The sequence below is a fragment of the Camponotus vicinus genome, unplaced genomic scaffold, assembly GCF_025532165.1.
Source record: "Camponotus vicinus isolate PSW18456_S1 unplaced genomic scaffold, iyCamVici1.0 SCAF_1, whole genome shotgun sequence".
Taxonomy (NCBI): Eukaryota; Metazoa; Arthropoda; class Insecta; order Hymenoptera; family Formicidae; genus Camponotus; species Camponotus vicinus.
In genome coordinates, this window is record NW_028141945.1 from 23,775,149 (window position 1) to 23,796,169 (window position 21,021).

Consider the following 21,021-nt stretch of genomic DNA (forward strand, 5'->3'; position numbering starts at 1 on the left):
TTTTACAAACCGTTATTGGATATAATTTTTATTTTGTTTTTGTACACGACCATGTCGAGTCATTTTTTGTTTTTTGTACATGACAATCAGATGCATATGTATATTTATGTTCCTTGAAGGACTAGATTAGTGCAGACTATCTTTAAAAGGAGATAATAAAATATATATACAGGGTGACCCATTTTAACTTAGGCAGCCAAATAACTCGAAAAATAAGCAAGATAGAGAAAAATGTTTTAGACAAAAGTTGTATGGTTTCGAGGGGGCCATAAGATGGTATCATTGGTTTGACCTTGAAGAGTCATTTGAAGGTCACGTGAAGGTCACTTCAATTTTTTTAAATGGAATACCCTATATATTTTTGTACATTCTTGTAGCTCATCTCGAGAGCTTTCCAAAACACTATAATTAAGTACATTTTCGTTAAGTACTTTTTGAGTTATGATGCTTGAAATAATTTCTTAATTTTACATAAACCGTAAAATATCTTGTAAAATATTCATTTTTCGATTATCTTACCTTAATACTTTTATGTACAAAATAATGAGAGGAATCAATTGGTGTAAAGAAAACACATAGTTGTTTTTAAGAAAAAATATGGAATTGTTAATTGCAAATTACATATTTTTTCTTCGAAACAACTATGTGTTTTCTTTACACCAATTGATTCCTCTCATTATTTTGTACATAAAACTATTAAGGTAAGATAATCGAAAAATGAATATTTTACAAGATATTTTACGGTTTATGTAAAATTAAGAAATTATTTCAAGCCTCATAACTCAAAAAGTACTTAACGGAAAGGTACTTAATTATAGTGTTTTGGAAAGCTCTCGAAATAAGCTACAAGAATGTACAAAAATATATAGGGTATTCCATTTAAAAAAATTGAAGTGACCTTCACGTGACCTTCAAATGACTCTTCAAGGTCAAACCAATGATACCATCTTATGGCCCCCTCGAAACCATACAACTTTTGTCTAAAACATTTTTCTCTATCTTGCTTATTTTTCGAGTTATTTGGCTGCCTAAGTTAAAATGGGTCACCCTGTATATATATATATATATACTCGTATATACAGGGTGAGCCATTTTAATTAACGCACGCAATTATTTCGGAAACAAAGCATTTTAGAGAAAAATGTTTCAGACAAAAGTTTTATGGTTTCGAGGGGGCCATAAGATGGTATCATTGGTTTGACCTTGAAGAGTTATTTGAAGGTCACATGAAGGTCACCTTCAATTTCTTAAATGGAACCTACTATTTGCCATTGCATATTCTTGTAGCTTATCTCGAGAGCTTTCCAAAACACTATAATTAAGTACCTTTTCGTTAAGTACTTTTTGAGTTATGAGGCTTGAAATAATTTCTTAATTTTACATAAACCGTAAAATATCTTGTAAAATATTCATTTTTCGATTATCTTATCTTAATACTTTTATGTACAAAATAATGAGAGGAATCAATTGGTGTAAAGAAAACACATAGTTGTTTTTAAGAAAAAATATGGAATTGTTAATTGTAAATTATATATTTTTTCTTCAAAACAATTATGTGTTTTCTTTACACCAGTTGATTCCTCTCATTATTTTGTACGTAAAAGTATTAAGGTAAGATAATCGAAAAATGACTATTTTACAAGATATTTTACGGTTTATGTAAAATTAAGAAATTATTTCAAGCCTCATAACTCAAAAAGTACTTAACGAAAAGGTACTTAATTATAGTGTTTTGGAAAGCTCTTGAGATAAGCTACAAGAATATGCAATGACAAATAGTAGGTTCCATTTAAGAAATTGAAGGTGACCTTCATGTGACCTTCAAATAACTCTTCAAGGTCAAACCAATGATACCATCTTATGGCCCCTCGAAACCATAAAACTTTTGTCTGAAACATTTTTCTCTAAAATGCTTTGTTTCCGAAATAATTGCGTGCGTTAATTAAAATGGCTCACCCTTTATATATATATATATATATATATATATATATATATATATATATATATATATATTATAATAATTATCGTATTTAATATTTAATACTTTTCTCAAGAAAAGTATTAAATATTAAATACGATAATTCTCAAGAAAAAAAAAAATATGCCTGAAAATTCTACTCCTCCCCTTCGCCATCCCGAAACAACATATCCATACATTCGCAGCGAATTTTGCGATATTATATTATATATTACAACGAGGATATGTGCCCGATGTGCGAATCTCTATGTCGATCTTTTCTGCGTTGCGTTTCTTTATATCGGTTTAAACATTAACGCGAACATTGGTATACGTGCAATCGTTAACTACATGTGTATATAATCTAACGCGATATTACGTTTAGAATCATGACGAACTACCGGAAGTACTCTTTATCGATTTACTTATCGATAACGCGCTCTTGCCAATTCACGCAGCATCAATCACGCACAATCTCCCCCAAATGTAAAAATTAATCTTTACCTAAATATCGCTATGTAATTACGGAAATTCTTCATCGAACTTAGAAATGCATCTTCGATAATAGGCTTGCTCGACATCCCTGGCGAAAATAAGAAACTTTATAAAGCGTTAACAACCGTTGAGTGAGGGTTTTCTGAGAGTTTATATGCTTTTCAAACTTTGTAAGAGCACTTACATAACGCTGTTGGGTTTTGAATGCTTATCAAACGCTGCAGTGTTGCAATTTTTGTTCTACAAACTCTTTATATAATGTTACATGAAAGTTTTGCAATGCTGAGGTAACATTTTTCAGAGTACGTTCAGTAAACGTTGATACATCTTCGTGTACAGAGTTTACTCAGACTTTTCAAACGTTTACGATTACGCTATAACGTACAAACGTCTTTTAAACGCTAAAGTGTTGCAATTTTTGTTCTACAAACTCTTTACTAATCGTTTTTAAACTCTCGACGAACTTCTACAAACGTTCACGTAAACGCCAAACAAACGTCTCATTTTTGCCAGGGATATCAACGAAGGAAAACTGTTTTGCGTTATTAATACGGAATAAATGTTTTCACTGGTGGTGGCGTTCTCGTCGTTTATCCGCAGCTTTTTTTCTATCGCCCCCATGGCGAAGCCAATCGGCAATTCGATCCTCGACGGTTTTTATCGTTGTCCCGGGAAATGCATTACGTATTACATCTGAAAAAATTAATGGATAAATATTATCAGAATGATATGACGAAACGTAGTAACTTCTTCACGACGAAGAACTCAATAAGGCTGTGAATGAGATTTCATTTAACGTTTGTCGACGTTGTTGGACGTTTTAGTTGATTATTGGATAGGAAATATATGAGATTCTATCAGAATTCTAAAAATTATATATCCAATAGCCAATCGATAAGTCCAACAACGCCGACAAATGTAAAATGAAATCTCATTCTAAAATATTGAAACAATATGTATCATGTATATATATATTGTGTATGTGTGTGTGTATACGTACCAATAATAAGATACGGAAACGTAAATTTTGATATTTTTTGAGTATTCTCAGCTCCAAGAGTTCAAACGACTTTTTGAGTTAAGTCATCTGTCATAATCACTTCCATCGAAAATTTTACCGCTTTTTGAACCGTTTTTCCACCGATATCTTGAATTTTCTGTGTCTAAAAGATACCGATTAAACAATTAATTATTATTAAATAAACGATATATCGCAGTTTCAGAATACTCGTATACTTTGCTGTCTTCGCGAGACCTTAAGAAATGGTTTCAACGGGGGACCCATAATCATGTATTAGCTATTCAACCGTTAAATAAAACAGAGAATATATTTACAAAAATATTTGTACTCACTTAAGTTTCCGGAGCAAATTTGTAGTAGTAGTAATGTAGTAGCAAATGTAGTAGTAGTATAATTGTTCCAATATAACCTAAAAAGTACACGTGTTCTTTATGAATTTCTAAAGTATATAGTATATATTCGTATATATTAAAAATGCGAATGATAATAAACTGATAATAAATTAATAATATATACTTACGTGTATATCGTAAATGTTTTTAAAATATTTTTATACTCCATAATATAACTTTTTCCTTCTGCAGAATACGCAATTCGAGAGGCAAAGAAGCAGCACAACGGACTCAACCGTTAAGTATATACAGCAATCGAATGATTGGTTTCTACTTTCAGATCCGGCCAGTCAGCGTCGAATTACATTGGAAAACCTATAGTGATTTACCCAATTGTCGAGTCCGCTGAATGCGATCATTATGATATCTGATTGGTGACATCTTTCGGACTGTAATAAAATCGAAAGATATCTTTTGGACAACTTTCATAGAGATATTTTGGATAACAATAAATTGATAACTTTTTGATGTATTAAAATAGACATCTATCAGATTTAACGATATGCTAACTTTTAGACAACAGTCTTTTTCTTTGTTAGGATATCATAAAAAAGACACCATTAAGGCAACAGTTAAATAGATATCGATTTAAAGACATACATAGGTTATCTTATAGTAAAATCGTAAAGGCAACCTTAAAACGATAACTTATAGACATCGAATGGACATTAATGCTACCTGGGCCCTTCATCAAAAAGACCTCACACTTACTCGGCCAATCCATCTTTGGAATCTTTGCAGAACCAGGTTAACCTCTTAACATCTTTGTTACTGCAGACACCGGCTGCTACACCGGTAAGTACACCAGGGGGAATCAATCAAACCTTTTTGGAAAGGCCGGGAACAAGTTTCGATACAAGAAAGTTGGACTTGGGGTCTTTCAAGACCGACGTTGACGAGAAAAGACGTCTCCGTCCAGCGAATAAAAATCGACTGGAGATACTCAACGGGTTACAGCGATTTGGATCTGTAGACTGGAAGGAGGTTAGATACTCAAAAGCTCTTAGATCTTTTCTAGCATCTCCAGGATTTACAGATCTCAGGGTGAATGAAGAATTATGTCACTTGGATAGGAAAGAAGATCTATTATTACCAGTAGACCGAGTTTTAGGAGGCCTTTGCAATGCAGTCCTGGAACAGAAAGAATTATTACAGAATGGTCTCCAGGGTATCGTAGACTGGGCTTTTGCAAATCCAACAAACTTATCCCCTGAGTCATTATTTGACAGATTGTCCTCAGTTTTCGGGCCAGGCTCTCAGATATCTAAGACGTCAGATCAGATTCTGCAGACTATTTGTGGAAAGAGAGCCGAAGCTATTGAAGGAAGAAGAGAACGACTTTTGGGAGAGCTTCCAATTAAGACCACTCAATCAGTACTGCGGAAGATTCCTCCAAGCGCGGAGTACCTTTTCGAAAAAGAGAGTCTTCAAGCGTTAATTCAATCATTGGGAGGTTCACAGATATGGCTAAACTTTCCTTCATACTTATCGAGCAAGAAGCCTTCGACCAGGAAAGACACCATACAACCGAGATCCAATCATTTCTTTCGTACGGGCAGAGCATCCCAGAACTCGAGGGAGGTTTTCACCACACAACGGAATCCCTTCAAGGTCAGGAGTGGAGTTAAAAAAGAGTCCAGAGGTAGGTCCGAGGATTTCTCCCGGAAGAAGACAGGTAAATGACTATGTAGCAGTTTGAGTCTTTTCAGGAGGTCAGCTGCTAACCTTTCAAGAAAGATGGAAGGAATTAGGAGCGCCTCCACATGTTCTAAGATTCATTACAGGGACCAGAATCTCATTAATCTCAAAGCCTCGCATGATCAGCAATTGGAGGCACTCTCGATTTATCACAAGACTATCACCGGAGATGTCAGAACAAATAGCTCTCCTAAAACAGCAGGGCATACTGAAACTCCAAAAAGAGAGGGTCCAAGTTTTGTATCAAGGATGTTCTTAGTAAAGAAAAGCAGCGGGGGTGTGCGGCCCATTTTCGACCTGAGAGGTCTCAATGCCCATGTCAGAATAAGGAAATTTCAGTTGATCTCACATTACAAAATTCCAGAATTTTTGCAGGTCAACGATTATATGACCAGGATCGACATAGCACAGGCATACTTCCACGTACCGATTGCCGAGAATCATCAGCAGCTCCTCCGTCTCGTATACGACAGAGAGCTTCTCCAGATGACGAGCTTGCCCTTTGGCCTCTCATCTGCCCCTCATATCTTTGCGGTTATAACGAACTGGATCGCAGAGACCCTTCGCTCGCGAGGTATGAGGGTAGTCGTTTATCTGGACGACTTCCTCCTGGCCTCTCAAAACAGAGACAGGTTGGACTCCCAGACGAAGGAAGCAGTAAGCCTGCTGGAATTTCTGGGCTGGCACGTCAACTACACCAAATGTGTTATGACTCCAAGCCAGGAAATAGAATTTTTGGGAGTGATCTCGAATACTGGCAGGAACCGGATCATACTCCCGGACAAAAAAGTACAAAAAATCACGAAGCTCGTCACGGACATTCGCTCCAGAAGCAGGGCTACATTAAAAGAGGTTCAACGCCTCTTGGGTCTCCTCAACTTCGCCAATTTCGTCGTCCACAGAGGTCGGCTTCACTGCCGCCATCTTCAAAGATTCTGCATGACCTTCAGACAGAGGAGGTTGAGGGAGAGTCGGTCGATTCCCAGAACAGTAGACACAGAGCTGCAGTGGTGGTGCAGAGCCACAACCTCCACCTCCAACCTCCACAAGAGAGAGATCACGCATTTTCTAACCACAGACGCGGCAGATACAGGATGGGGAGCCCAATTGAATGGCACTTTTCTCTTAGGAAACTGGTCAACAGAGCAGAAAAAGTGGCACTCGAATCGCAAGGAAATGTACGCGGTTTATGCGTCGATAAAACAGGAGGCGCAGTTTCTCCGGAAAGCCCACATCCTCTTGCAGACAGACAATCGTACACTAGTGGCCTATATCCAAAAGGAAGGGGGCACGTAGTCTCTAGATCTTCTCAATCTCACGTTCCAATTATTGAGACTAGTAGACACTCTCCAAATAGAGCTATCAGCGGCTTACCTCCCGGGGAGATACAACGGGATTGCAGATCGACTTTCCAGGAAGAAGACCCTGCCGGAGTGGCATCTCCTCCCAGAAGCAACAAACCAGATCTTCAAAAGGTGGGGCGTGCCAGACATCGACCTTTTCGCATCAGCAGAATCAGCAGTAATCGAGCGCTATGTATCCAGAGACTCGAGAGATCAGTGCGCTTACTTTATAGACGCATTCAGTCGTCCATGGGAATGCAAACTGGGATGGGTGTTCCCACCACCCAGCCTGATACCCAGAGTCCTAGCCCACTTAAACAAATGCAAAGGACAGGTATTGATCGTGGCACCCAGGTGGGAGAGGACATTCTGGATGTCAGACTTGAAGAGGAGGAGCAAGGAACCTCCGATGATAATCGAAAAACTAGAGGAGGTCCTGATAGATGTCACAACGCAACAGCCTCCCCCAGAGGTGCATCGTCTTGGTCTCCAAGTGTGGAGGATTGGATGTGGAAACACCTAGTCCAGGATTGGTCTTCTGAAGAGAAGATGCTAGTTACCAAGAGCTGGCGCCTATCTACGCTGGGGACATATAGAGATCCCATCCAGAGATGGATTGACTGGTGCAGAGACAACGGTATTGACCCTGGAAATCCACAAGGTAGGGACTTGGGCAGATTTTTAGCAAATCTTTTTATCACAAAGAAATTTGCTTACAGTACCATCTTAGTCCATAAGTCAGCAGTTACTACTTTCTGCTCTGGGAAGTCGACTTTATCCCTATCATCAGATTTTCTAGTACGCCAAGTCTTAAGAGCAATTTCCCTAGAGAAACCCAAGGAGACGAGAGCAGAGATCTGGGACGTTCAACGGCTACTGGATTGGTTGAGCACAGGAACGCGGAACCTATCCTTTTTTGAGGTTTCGAGAAGAACGGCAGCTTTACTTCTGTCGGTTTCAGGACGTCGCATCCATGATCTCACTTTATTAAAGATATCGAGGAACTTCTTAACGAATCTCGGAGATACGATAATTCTATGGCCGGCTTTCGGCTCAAAGACCGATCGAGGGCATTTCAGACAGTCAGGATGGAAGCTATCAAGACACCCCAACATTTGGCTTTGTCCAATCACTTGGATCAGAGCTCTTCTTAAGAAATCAGAGGAGAGACGAGCAAATACAGGATTGGATGAACTTTTTATCACGGTAGCAGGTCCAGTCAAAGCAGCGTCTAGGACATCAATTGCTGGATGGGTCCGTTCTGTTTTAAAGGAAGCAGGAATAGATTCTTCTCCTGGAAGTGTTCGAGCGGCAGTAGCTTCCCGTGGCTGGCTGGACGACCTACCAGTCCAGGACATATTAGACAGAGGAAACTGGAGATGCGTTGAGACCTTCAGAAAACATTATTGCAAAGAGATATCGAGCACGAACAAAAGCAGTTCTAGTCCAATATTTAATAACTTTTCACCAATATAAGAAAAGGAAGAAAAGAAGAGTATTTATTTTTCCTTTTAAATACCTTTAGGGTCTAGGAGAGATTGCAATAAACAAGAATTATATTATTCGCAATGTATAGATTTATCTACTCCTTTTTCTAACCCTTTCAGCATCACATAGCGTTGAGTTGGTCACCAGCAGATACCAAACACGTCTCTCATAGGGATGCCGTGTATCGGCCGAAGGCACATAATGCAGGTGTTTTGAACTTCAACAAAACACGTATTATGTGCGGAAGCCGATACACGGCATCCCAGCAAGTATCTTGCTGGATGAGAGACACTATGACGAGAGACGCAGCTCCCGCTGCGCAGCAGGTGACCCGCGCATGCTCTGTCAGGGCAGGGAGGAGCAGGAGAGGGAGAGTTAAGGCGGATTCTCAATGGCTTCTCTCATAGGGATGCCGTGTATCGGCTTCCGCACATAATACGTGTTTTGTTGAAGTTCAAAACACCTGCATTCTGAATCCTCTTTTATCGATAAAAGTGTCTCTAAAAGTGGCATATAAGCCTTCTGATTGGCTACAGGCCGCTTTTAGGAGCACTTTTATCGATAAAAGAGGATTCAGAATATGGACCCATGTATAAGGATTTGGAGCCAAAATGACGCCAAAAAGTACAAGTGTACACTTTTGTTACGTATGTATGTACACTTTAAGTGCAATTTTCTAAGCTGTATGTGAAATCTGAGAAGCATTCGTGACTAGGTTGTTGCATAAAAGGCTATAGAAATCAAAGCGAAAAAGGTTTTTCGTTTATTTCGCATCCCAAAAAGCGAAAATAATAACAAAAAATGCAAAAAATGGCTGAAATTAATTGCCAAAAATACCTTATCATTAAGGGGTCATGTAAATATATAATTTGAATGAACCGCTTATTGGAGCCAAAATGGCGAATGATTGCGGTACCTTTTGTCTCACGAGGTTTACGAGAAGTGAATATACGACAGGTATAATTTTGATATTTATTATTTAAAATTTATTATTTAATTTTGTTATTTGTTATTTACTATTTTGTAAATATTAATAATATGTATATCTTGACCATTTTATTACATAAAACTATCAGTTAGTTTAATTTTATTGAATGAATCTCGAAAAACTTAAAAATAATAGATGATTTTTGGCGTGCTTTTGGTATAGCAATCAATGTGTACCAGAATGTCTTACACATTGATAAAACATATATACGTACGTAAGTTTTATCAATGTGTAAGACACTCTGGTACATATTGGTTGTTATACCAGAAGGACGCCAAAAATCGCCTAATGTTAATGTATTTCATAACCTAATTTCATAACCTATCCTATCATTTACATATTTTTATTTACTTTGATAAAATGTTAAAGATTTCATTATTATAAAACATTATTTTACATAATTATTATATTTTATATTAAAATATTAAAACAAACAACAATAATATTGGAATAATTTTTTAATGTGTGTGTGTAATCCATACTAATTGTAAATACAATAATTTTTCTACATTTAGAATAATGGCTTATGCAGTTGTTTCATTATTTTGTGATGATGAACTGGTATCTGAAGTACCTACAAATTGGCTTCAAAAAGATGTTGGCATTAATTATTTGTGTTGGTGGCCACCAAATAATATGAAAAATGTACCATCTCTAATATCCAAACGTATCAATCCTGATGTTCAGACATGGCAGTTAGTTCCAGTAAATGTAGAAAAATACTGTGATAAGAACTTTTTTTATTCATTTTTTATCAGTGTTGAGTGATATATAGAAAGAGAGGAAATGCATCCGAATGACATTTTGGAACGTAGCCAGATATTAGTAATTTGATAATATTGTACGCTTTCCTTTTAGCGACACAAGTTGACACAAGCTGACATAAGTATCATTCTATCTTTTATTACGCCTGAATGTTGAAAAAAGACAGAATGATGATTGTGTCAGCTTGTGTCAACTTGTGTCGGTAAAAGGAAAACATCCATTATAATTCTGTTAGTTCCTACCCAGACAGCACAATGACATCTTAAAAACGTATTAAAAATAAACAAATTGGACGTTTCATACGTATTTAAAATATCCAGATTAGAGCCTAAAACATCTTTAGGATGTTTTATGGATATCCAGTGTTACTATTTTGGACATCCCAAAAATGTCCATTTTAAAGACCAAACGGACTAAAATTGGACTTGTTTTGAACATTAAAAAAATATTTTAAAAATAGGTATAAATAATTTTTACAAAATATTTTAATGAAAAAATTTAAATTTATTATATTAAATTTTTCATTATTTTATATTAAATTTGTTTCATTATTTTATATTAAATTATTCGCCGGACATTTACTTGTCCAACTTATAAAATCAATTTAATATCTGAAACTCGTGATTTAGATCAGAAATTAAATTGAACAGTATATTTTTAATCTTATTTGTTACCTTTTGCAAACTTTATATAATTCTCATAACTAAAACTTAAATACGAGAAAGATAGCGCATCGCACGTCGCGTAGCGGTAAACGAACGAACTAACACATCCTTGCGTGCTTGCGCGAAACTTTGATGTCCAAGATCGGACATCTTATGGACGTCCAAATATTGGCCATTAACGGATGTCTCAAATCGAATGTACGATGGATGTTCATTTCATGTCCATGGACGTGTGGACGTAAAATGGATATAAAATGAATATCCATAGGATGTCCTGTGCTGTCTGGGTACTTTTGCAAGTCAATTATTCCATTTATTTAATTATTTTTGTTCCAACTGTTTAGCTACTGTTGAAAAAGCGCGAAAAGTGGCAGAAGATAAAAATTATACTTCTTGCGAAGAATCCCAATTAGGAAAAGGTTTCAGAACGAGAATTCCTAATAAACAAATCAATTCTGATCACGATTCTGAAGAAGATAAAGAAGACGAGCGTAAAAAGGTCAAATCAAAAGTCATAAAAAAAAAGTCTACCCGAGATATACATGCAAATAGCAGCGGTTCGGATAATAATAATAATACCCAAGAAATTGAAAAAAAAAAGAAACCTGAACTACCTCAATGGCCAAATACTGATTATCAGAGAAGCCATCAGCCAGAATTATCATCACAGTCAATTCTATCAACTTCTAATGAAAATAATGATTATGGTAAATATAGTTAAAAAATTAAAAATTAATTCTTTATACTAATTATAGTTATTCATTATATTTATACATTTATACATATATAATATATTTATATAGGCCCATATTCTGAATCCTCTTTTATCGATAAAAGTGCTCCTAAAAGCGGCCTGTAGCCAATCAGAAGGCTTATATGCCACTTTTAGAGGCACTTTTATCGATAAAAGAGGATTCAGAATATGGGCCATAGAAGCCGAAAGAGAAAGTTATTCTAGAAGAGATACTGTTGAACGTTCATCAATTTCATCGTCACAAATTAAGATCAATGAATTAAAAAATGTAGCATATAATATGCAACAAATTAAAGAGGAGATACATAAAGTGAAACGGGAAATGCGCAAAATAAGAGATGACATAATGTCAACAGTTCTACAAACACAAGGTAAAAGGATGTCAAAATTATCTAGTAGGATGTAAATTTACTTTGTCGATTTAAACATTTATGTATTTCTGATGAGATAAATATCTTTGAAACTTGCAAAATTAATATTATAGGACATTAGCAATGTTTTATTTATAATTTCATTATAAAAATTTTATTTATTATACATTTTTGATTTCAGAAAACGTTCAGACATTAAAGAGAATGGTTGCAGCATCTGACATTCACTTTACAAATCTTCAACAACGTATTGACGATATTACGCCAGGCGGAGTATTACCAGTTTCTACAGATCGAATAACGAAGTGCTTACCTTTAAAAACTATTAATGAAATTCTTCAGATGGAAGAAAAATTAAAAAATGAAGGAGAAATATTTATTAGCGAATATAAAACTTTTGTCCGAAAAATTGGTAGTCATACTGCGCGTGAAATTATTAGAAATACATTATCACAAGTTCTTACAAATGAATGTGCTTTGTTATGTTCGTGGAAGGGTCGTAAGGAAAATTTTGGAGTTGCTTCTTTATATCTCATAAAACATATGAGAGAAGTAGTGTTAGGTATGCACACAAATTATACCCAAAAAGAATTTGATGAAGCTGCAAGTGATTGATTGCGTTTTGCAAAACAAAGATTCACAAGAGAAACAAAGCAAAGAGAAACAATATATGAGTAGATTATATTTTTTTATATAAAATTGCATTTCAATTGTGTGCAAAAAATGATTATTATATATATAATTTTTACACACGCTCACGCGCCACACACACACGCGCACACATACACACACACGCACACACGCGCGCGCGCGCGCACACACACACACACACACAATATAATTATCCTTTTTTTACACACAATTCAAGTGCAATTTTTTGTAAAAAATATTAAACCAATATTTTCTAATCACATTTAATTTTCATCTTGATATTGAATAAAAGGAAAACAAAGTTTATAACTTTTATAATAAACAATTTTTGATAATTTCTCAAATAATTATTTTTGAATTAATTTAGTTTGCATATAATATTACTTAAAAAACAGTATTATATATATATATATATATATATATATATATATACATATAGCAATATTATTTTTAAAATACTAAGTTCTGCAAATAGAAAGTAATGAATTCAAGTTAATATTCACATTAAAAATTTTTTAGAGTATAATAAAGACTGTTTCTTAAGCTGTGTTTCAATGTGGAGCTGATCTAATTAATAAGTATATAGATTCATATAATAGATTACGTACAATTATAAAATAAAGTTATTTCCAAGTAAAAGTTTAAGTTTAAAATTGGCATAAAATTAATTTTTTAAACGTTTTTGAAAGTAAACTAATTAAAAATGTTTAAAGAAGTTTATTTGTAAGTATATTCTAATTATTAAATGTTTTATATAAAGTTGATAAAGGTTTATTTTGAAATAATTGAATACTATTTTTAAACATTTTATCAAACACTGTCGTTTCATGAAAAATTTTTTAACAATATTTTTTGTTAATTATACAACCTTTATTTATATTATTTTATGTGGATAGCTCTTCAATATGCTACCTTTTTTTGTTTATAATATCGATTATTATAAAATTAATGTACTTTTTTGTTAGTTTCTCTTAAATAGCTTAAAGGTTCCAAATAAAGTACAAATTATTATATAGAATAAATAATATAAAAAAATATACAAAAATTAATTATTTTTATTTCTATAATTTAAAACTTTATAATAAAGTATTAAATGATTTAAATTTTTAAATGATTATATCTGTTTAGTTCTGTTTATAATATATATTTTAAATGTGTTTATATATTACTATATAAAATGTTTAGTTATTTATTATAAAATTATGTTTTTAAAAACATATGCGTATATTTAACATGCTTTTATTCTAATAATATGCGTCATTTATCAGTATTATGTAGTCTTTGTAAAATATACAAAAAATTAAATAAAACATATATTTTAACATGCATAAAATAAATATTTATATTGAAAAAAGAAACCATGTTTAATTATAAGTATTAGTTATATACATATAACAATTATAATAATATAACCAAAATATAATTTTAATATGTAATTGTTATGTAACAAATGTTATATAACATGTTACATTTATGAGTGGGAAATAATTATGTTACAGTAACATATCGGTAACACTCGTGTAACATTATGTGTAACAATCGGTTTTATAACATTGATGTAACATATATATAATAGTGTTTTGCGGGATATATATATATATATAATCGCAATCATTAGATTTCGCTTACTCAAAAACACAAATTAAATATATCATTATATTATTTGATTTTGTACAATCATGAAAACGGATGTAATATTTTTTAATAATAATCAAAATTTTATGGAAGGTAAGATTAAAAAATTTCTTTTATCTTTATTGATTAATCTCATATTAAGATTAAATCTGAAAATAACAGAATCAATTTAGAAATATTCTAGAAATATTTTTCCTACATTAAGATTTATTGAATCGTTTGGAAAATAAGATAAACATTAATGTAATTATATCGGCTAAATAGTATCGACTGGACTCAGTAAGGCATCTTCCATGTTCTCTCTTAATGCTATAATATTTTTCAGACAAAATTTGAAATTTGGTCTAGCATCCGCAGCACTCCAGCAACGCAGCATCAACTGGTACAATGGTGACGGACAGTTAAGAGTCATCGGCAATCTGCCTCCAGCACGTACATAATTTATCACTTCTTCATTAGTCTTAGCAGTGTAAGGTCGCTCACCCAACGATGTAATTTCCCACATTAATACCCCAAATGACCAAACATCGCTTTGAGAAGTAAATATTTTGATCATCAAAGATTCGGGTGCCATCCAGCGAGTAGGAAGGAAACCTTCTTCATTCTAAAACATGATTTTAACAAAAATTTAATTTTCTGGTTCAAGTTGTTCATTTTTAGAATATGTGTAAAATGAAAAACGTTCATTTATCTGTTGCTATATATAAATAAAAATTATTTATATTTTATATTACTTAAAGAAACAATGCACAATACTATTATGATAAAAAAATGGAAAGTATTTTCAAAAGAATTCATTTTTTAATCAATAATTTTTTTTAATAATTGTATTTACCACGCGATAATAATCATTCTTGTAGATATTTCTAGCTAGTCCAAAATCTCCAATTTTGATGACACGATTCTCACGATTTCTCGCGGATACTAAGCAATTTCGACACGCTAGATCTCTATGTATGAAACGCAATTCTTCCAAGTAGCAACAACCTTGCGCAACATCTTCGCACATGGCGAGCAAATCCTGCAAACGCAGAGCATGCGTATCTGACGCTTGCAAATTTCGACAATCTCTCAAATATTTTAACAGATCACCAGTTCCCATCAATTCCAATACTAGTATCGGAGAATACCCATCTAAACAAACGGCCAACAATCTTAATATATGTTTGTGTCGAAAATGATTCATAAGCTCAGCTTCCTCTAACAATTTCTTTTTCTCATGGGAAGAAGCATCTTTTCGAACCGTTTTTATTGCAACGGATATCTCTGTGCCCGATCTTTCTAAGTTCTTCACAGTTCCTTGATACACCTGCGAAATATTTCACACAAATTTACATACGTACTTCATTAGAAAATGTATAGTTTAATGTCAAGTAATATTATATTTTACTTTATATTAAATAATTCAACGAAAAATATATAATAAAGTGCATGTTTGTTGTCTCATCTAAATTTTATATTACTTATAATCTGTTATAAAAATTCATGTAATTTATATCTTTATTAGAAAATACATATCTGGTTTGTTGATCCAGAAATTAATTTGAAATATTGCTTGAAAAAATTAATTTTTACCATTCCGAATGCGCCGCTACCAATAAGTTTTGTAAATGTAATTTGTTTACGTGCGATTTTAGTTATCGCATAATCATCCGGATTATAATGTAACATAGGATTGTAAATCATATTGAATTGAGTGTTTCGGCAAGATACTTCATGTAGAATCTCCAATTCTACATCGGTCATTGTTGAAGACAAAAATTGTTCATTATTACTTCTGCGTTGACGATACACTGTTACAAAATTTCGACTTAATTATGTAATAATACGTATTATAAAATTTTTCGTTTTTTAGTAAATTTATTCATTTAGTTTTATATAAGTAAATTACTATTTTCAGTAAATTCTTAGATATTATATCAGATATATATGTATAATCTACAATTCAAGTCGATACCTACATCAAATATACTTACAATAATAAAAGTAGTAGACGCAGATTATAGTAATTATAACGATAAAACTTAACATCACTAATAATAAGTAATATGTTTTCGGTATTATTTCAGGAGTGCTCGAAATATCTATATTAAGCAAAAATATAAGTTTAATATTTTCGTGTGTGTATGTTTTTACAAATTTATTTTTACTTATAACTTTATTACAAAAATTTAATTTTTTTAAATTTTAGGCCTATTCATATCTAAGAAAATTAGCACATAATATTATAATATCTATGCCAGCACAGAATGTTACAACTACTTTGCAACAATATTGCAATATTGCAAATTGCAATGCAACATTACGAAAACATTGTAGAAATATAAATTAACAAAGTATGAATTAGATATTAGCAAAATGATATTTATATTTTGAAAACAGTGTAAAACTATAACACTCTTTAATTTATCTATAAAAATAATGTAATAATATATTTTTTATATTTGTATATATGCGATGAATTTTACTTTTTGCAGAAGTCAAATGAATTAATGACCCAGAAATAATATCAGTCGAGTAAATGTAATTCTAAGCTAAAGATAAGCATTGCTATTTTTTTATTAAAATATAGATAACATTTTATATCAATGTTACAATATATTTTATGATATATTTTCACTTCATGTACGAATACAATATTAATCTTCAAAGATAATATACCTTTTTATTATATTAAGAATAGATATTATTATATCTATCTCATATTTTTCTATGCATTTTTATGTACTTTTCATATGCAAATATATATAATTATAACGGATTTTTTAAATTTTTAAATAAAAATATAATTAGTAATGTATAATTAATTCTATAACTAATATATATATATGTGTATAAAGTACCCATTATAAGAGTATATAGAACATTTGAAATAAAAAAAGTAATTCGTAAGTAAGAGTTTAAAGTAATTTTGTATAAAAAATATAATATTTTATGTTATATGATTACGTTTAAATACAATTTTGCAATATATTATCTTAGACATGATTATCTTAGATATTGCAAACTTCTATTTATATCGAGCTTTTAATTTAATTATATGTTTCCAAGATATTCATCCAACAAAAACAAAAACATGGTTGCAATAACATTGCATTCTTTCCAATATATTACACTGTAATATTGCTACAATATTTCATTGCAAAAAGCGGACATCTTAACTTTTCACAATCTTATAACAATAACTCAGCAGTTTTACAATGGATTTGCAATATTGCAATGTTTTAATGAAATTATTTTTTGATATATCCATGCATTCTTACTGTGCTGTATGGGTATCTTCGTTTGCTTACCAAGTGTTGGAAAAATAAATCTTTCATCAGCCGGCCATGTAAAATTTTCCTCATATTCAGGATATCTCAATATCAAGCGAAACTTGTATAAAGTTCTCGATTTTAAATTTTCGATATGATATGTTATTCCTTTGTTATAATTCAATTTAATATAATTCATTGTTAGCCACTTTTCTGCTGCAATATCTTTGTACTCTAGTGTAGGAGGGATCGTAAAATTAATGTTTGGGATCCATGAAATGTCCATGCTATTTATGTTAACCCCGCTCAAAGTAATATTGTTTGGTTCTGAGTATATGTGAGCGATCTTGCTTAAACTCTCGTTGTAGAAATCGCTGAAATTAATTGGATACACACGCACGTGTATCAAGTAATCTTGTACTGGTAGCGACAAGTTAATCTTTGTGAAAAATCTGCCGTCTGCCATACGTTTCGGCACATTGATAAATTGTTTGCCCTTTTGTTGCGTGCCGTTCACTAATGTAACTGGCTTCCAATGCACTTCGTAGGTCACGACCATGCAGTTCAATTCCTTGGGTGGCATCCAATGAACTACTGCTATAATAGGCGTCAAAACTAGAACACTTATGTTTTCTGGTGCATTAAGCTTGCCCGGATTAGTTTTTATTGGTATCACATTCGAATTGAATGGATTTATTGATAATTGGTCAAAGTAAAAATTGCTTAAAGTAAACTTCAACTTGTACTCTGTAAATGGTGTTAAGTTCTCAATCTCATAATATCGCTCGTACGTCTGTACATTAAATTCTTTAGATTTGTTGAGGTTGTTGTCTACACAATGGCTTACATAGATAGTATATATAGTAGTTGGTAAATTATATTTTTTGCATCCACTCTTTACAACCGGCTCCGAAAGATTTACAATGATGCTGTTTGTCGTTGCAGTCACATTCTCAAAATTATAAACTTTTTCGTCAGGTGTCAGACATCTCATTGGAGGATATGGTTGTAAAGATTTATCAAAAGCATAAATTCTATAAAATGTTTTTATCTTATCTGTTCTTATTATTTTCTTTTCAACATATTCTTCTGCATTTACGCTCTTGAGACTTGCATATTTCTTTTTCAAAACGTAAAGAGTAAAATTCAACAGATTTTGTGCTAAAATGTAAATGTTTGATTTGTCAATCGTCATAAATTTGAAGTACATGTTATCACTTATGTTTTCCTTGTGTAAAATCGTATTGCACATAGAAATGTTACTGTCTATCACAAATAAGTCATTCTTATTTAACCAGTAAATTAACTGCTCCTCATTATTCATGTTATCAATTATCATATCACGATAAGAATTCGTATAATGAAATAGGCAAAAGGATGAATTTATCCGAACAATTTGCTCATTTTTTCCATCGAGATCATATTGCATCATATCATATTTTGTATTTGTTCTATATGTCATGGATGATAGGCGATATAAAATTCTAAAAAATATGTAATTATTTTACTCATTATAAAACATTATTTTAACAAAAACAGACTTATATGTAGTAAAAATTCGAAATTCTTATAATTATATAATAACATTATTTTTTTTACTTATCTTAATTATAAAACCATGTAAAATTATAGAAAAATTACAAATATGCATAAATCTTTAATGGAAAATTATTTTTTCAGATGAACGGTAGTAAACGTACCCTATAGGCGGTAATACATTGATTTAAAAATCTCATCAAATTTAATTATGCCATTTTCCCACATTGTTAAGTCGAACTTTACAATATAAGAGTAGCTTGACTTTTTATAGATGAAATATAGATTTCTTGCTACCCAGTCAATGCAGAGATTATATAGATTAGTATTGAAGCTAGCAATTTTTGTGATATTATTTTCATTAATCTTCAATGTCATTAGATTTCTTCCTACACTCCAATAAATTCTGTGTTCTTGTATCGAATAAGCCGCATATATTACTTTTCTGAAAAAAGGAGCCAACTATAATTGTATAGTAAAAAATTATAATTGAAATTTCTAATTTTATAGTTATTACTACTATAATGTTAATAATAATAAACTTGTGCAAAATAATAATAATAATTTTAATTTTATAATTAGTGTTAAAAATAATTTATGTTAATTATAACTATTTTTTTTATCAGTATACGTACTCTGACGTTAAGAAATTAGTAATGTTTAAATCCACGTCCAATATTTGCAAACCTAGTCCCGTTATGAGTAATATTTTAGGTATTGGATTTTCATGTGTAGTCGACACATTGATTAAATCCGTGTAAGGACCAACAACAATTTTAGTATGTGCACCTACTCGAAAATAATATGTCGTGTTAGATGTTAGATTGTGCACCGTGTGCTCCAATTTTGTAGTTGTGATATTTTTATCGTCGCAGGTTTGAATCTCTTTTAAGTCCCCGATGAAAAAACATTGCACATTGTACCCTTGTATTATTTCATCATTAAATTCAGGTTGGTTCCATCTGTAAAAAAATAAAATTTTAACCATTTTATATTTAACAAAATTATAACAGAATTAACATTTTGATATATTTATGTCGTTGAATTTAAGAAAAAGAGAGAAAAATGAAAGAATACAAACTAACAATTTAGATTCTTTACCGCAATGTCACAAAAATGTCGTTTACTTTTTCTGTGAATTGACTGTCGAATTGTACAAATGCTCTGAGAGATGTTGGCTTGTTCAAACTGCTTTCTAGAGATTTTAAGATCGTACATATTAACATAATTATATATAAGATTAAGTGGATTATCTCAGTAAATCAGAAAGGACAATTTAATGTAAAAATAAAGGAAACAGAAAAAATAAATGTAAACTACAAAATATGGAAATTAGCACAGTATTGACCTTTAAAAAATAATATAAGAATTTTTTGCGTCATTTAAGATTTAGAAAAGTGTAACGATGCATCCCGATGCATCGTTCCGAATTCCCGGCAGAACACCAGCCGGAAGCTGCCGCCCGGCAGAACACCCGCCGGACAGAGGCAGGGACGCGGTGCGCCCACCTTTTTTAATCTTTCCGCATACGGCCCCTAAGCCGTTAATATTAAATCGGCCGAATACCGCCGATCATAGCCGACATGGCCCGAACCGCCGACCGGCGAAAACCCGCGTTCGGTGCGCAACCCGAACCCCTCCGAACGGGCCCGACCGCACCGTTTCCGAAAAACCGTTCGGAAGGGGTTACACCGCCGCGCGCGCCGACGCGGGCAATTAGCCGCTATAAAAAGGACACATTTCGGCGTCTAACAAGGGGAGTGCACGACGTGCCCCTCACCGATTCAAACGAGGATTTTTTTATGTGTAGTACTTAATTAGAAACAAGTTCTGTTAAAGCGAGAGAATGCGCTTCTCAAGCATTCGTCTGAAAAAAAATGTTGAAGATTTGCCAGCATTTCTTAAGACGTTGCGATGAAGCATTATCGAAGCGCCCCGGTGGCTCGGTTGGTAGCGTTCTTCTTTTGTAACCGCGAGATCCCTGGATCAAATCTCGCCGTGTGTAACT

At 32.7% G+C, this 21,021-nt stretch overlaps 3 protein-coding genes and 2 long non-coding RNA genes across 6 annotated transcripts; 2 read left to right on the plus strand and 3 right to left on the minus strand.

The window, feature by feature from the left end:
* Positions 1-2,001: 2,001 nt before the first annotated feature.
* LOC145959763 (uncharacterized) lies at positions 2,002-4,141 on the minus strand. 2 transcript variants are annotated; one of them, XR_014435170.1, is made up of 5 exons: positions 3,994-4,141; positions 3,806-3,882; positions 3,453-3,615; positions 2,637-3,145; positions 2,003-2,557 (listed from the first exon to the last, which is right to left on the minus strand). It is a non-coding gene; the product is annotated as an uncharacterized LOC145959763 (long non-coding RNA). The 2 variants fall into 2 exon arrangements; XR_014435169.1 differs by having other exon boundaries at positions 2,002-3,145.
* A 1,461-nt stretch (positions 4,142-5,602) lies between these two features.
* LOC145959604 (uncharacterized) lies at positions 5,603-8,382 on the plus strand. Its single transcript, XM_083078647.1, has 2 exons — positions 5,603-6,352; positions 6,466-8,382. Exons 1-2 carry the CDS (start codon positions 5,603-5,605, stop codon positions 8,380-8,382), a joined length of 2,667 nt encoding a protein of 888 aa, XP_082934773.1.
* A 727-nt stretch (positions 8,383-9,109) lies between these two features.
* Positions 9,110-12,935, plus strand: LOC145959754 (uncharacterized). The gene is made up of 4 exons (XM_083078902.1): positions 9,110-9,351; positions 11,157-11,519; positions 11,746-11,937; positions 12,119-12,935. The coding sequence occupies exons 1-4, from the start codon at positions 9,291-9,293 to the stop codon at positions 12,550-12,552; spliced, it is 1,050 nt and encodes a 349-aa protein (XP_082935028.1). The 5' UTR covers positions 9,110-9,290; the 3' UTR covers positions 12,553-12,935.
* Positions 12,936-14,053: 1,118 nt separating this feature from the next.
* Positions 14,054-19,313, minus strand: LOC145959746 (proto-oncogene tyrosine-protein kinase ROS-like). The gene is made up of 6 exons (XM_083078886.1): positions 19,178-19,313; positions 17,517-18,961; positions 16,200-16,307; positions 15,799-16,016; positions 15,059-15,532; positions 14,054-14,827 (listed from the first exon to the last, which is right to left on the minus strand). Exons 2-6 carry the CDS (start codon positions 18,937-18,939, stop codon positions 14,480-14,482), a joined length of 2,571 nt encoding a protein of 856 aa, XP_082935012.1. The 5' UTR covers positions 18,940-18,961; positions 19,178-19,313; the 3' UTR covers positions 14,054-14,479.
* A 630-nt stretch (positions 19,314-19,943) lies between these two features.
* Positions 19,944-20,530, minus strand: LOC145959770 (uncharacterized). Its single transcript, XR_014435176.1, has 3 exons — positions 20,362-20,530; positions 20,099-20,208; positions 19,944-19,975 (listed from the first exon to the last, which is right to left on the minus strand). It is a non-coding gene; the product is annotated as an uncharacterized LOC145959770 (long non-coding RNA).
* Positions 20,531-21,021: the final 491 nt, after the last annotated feature.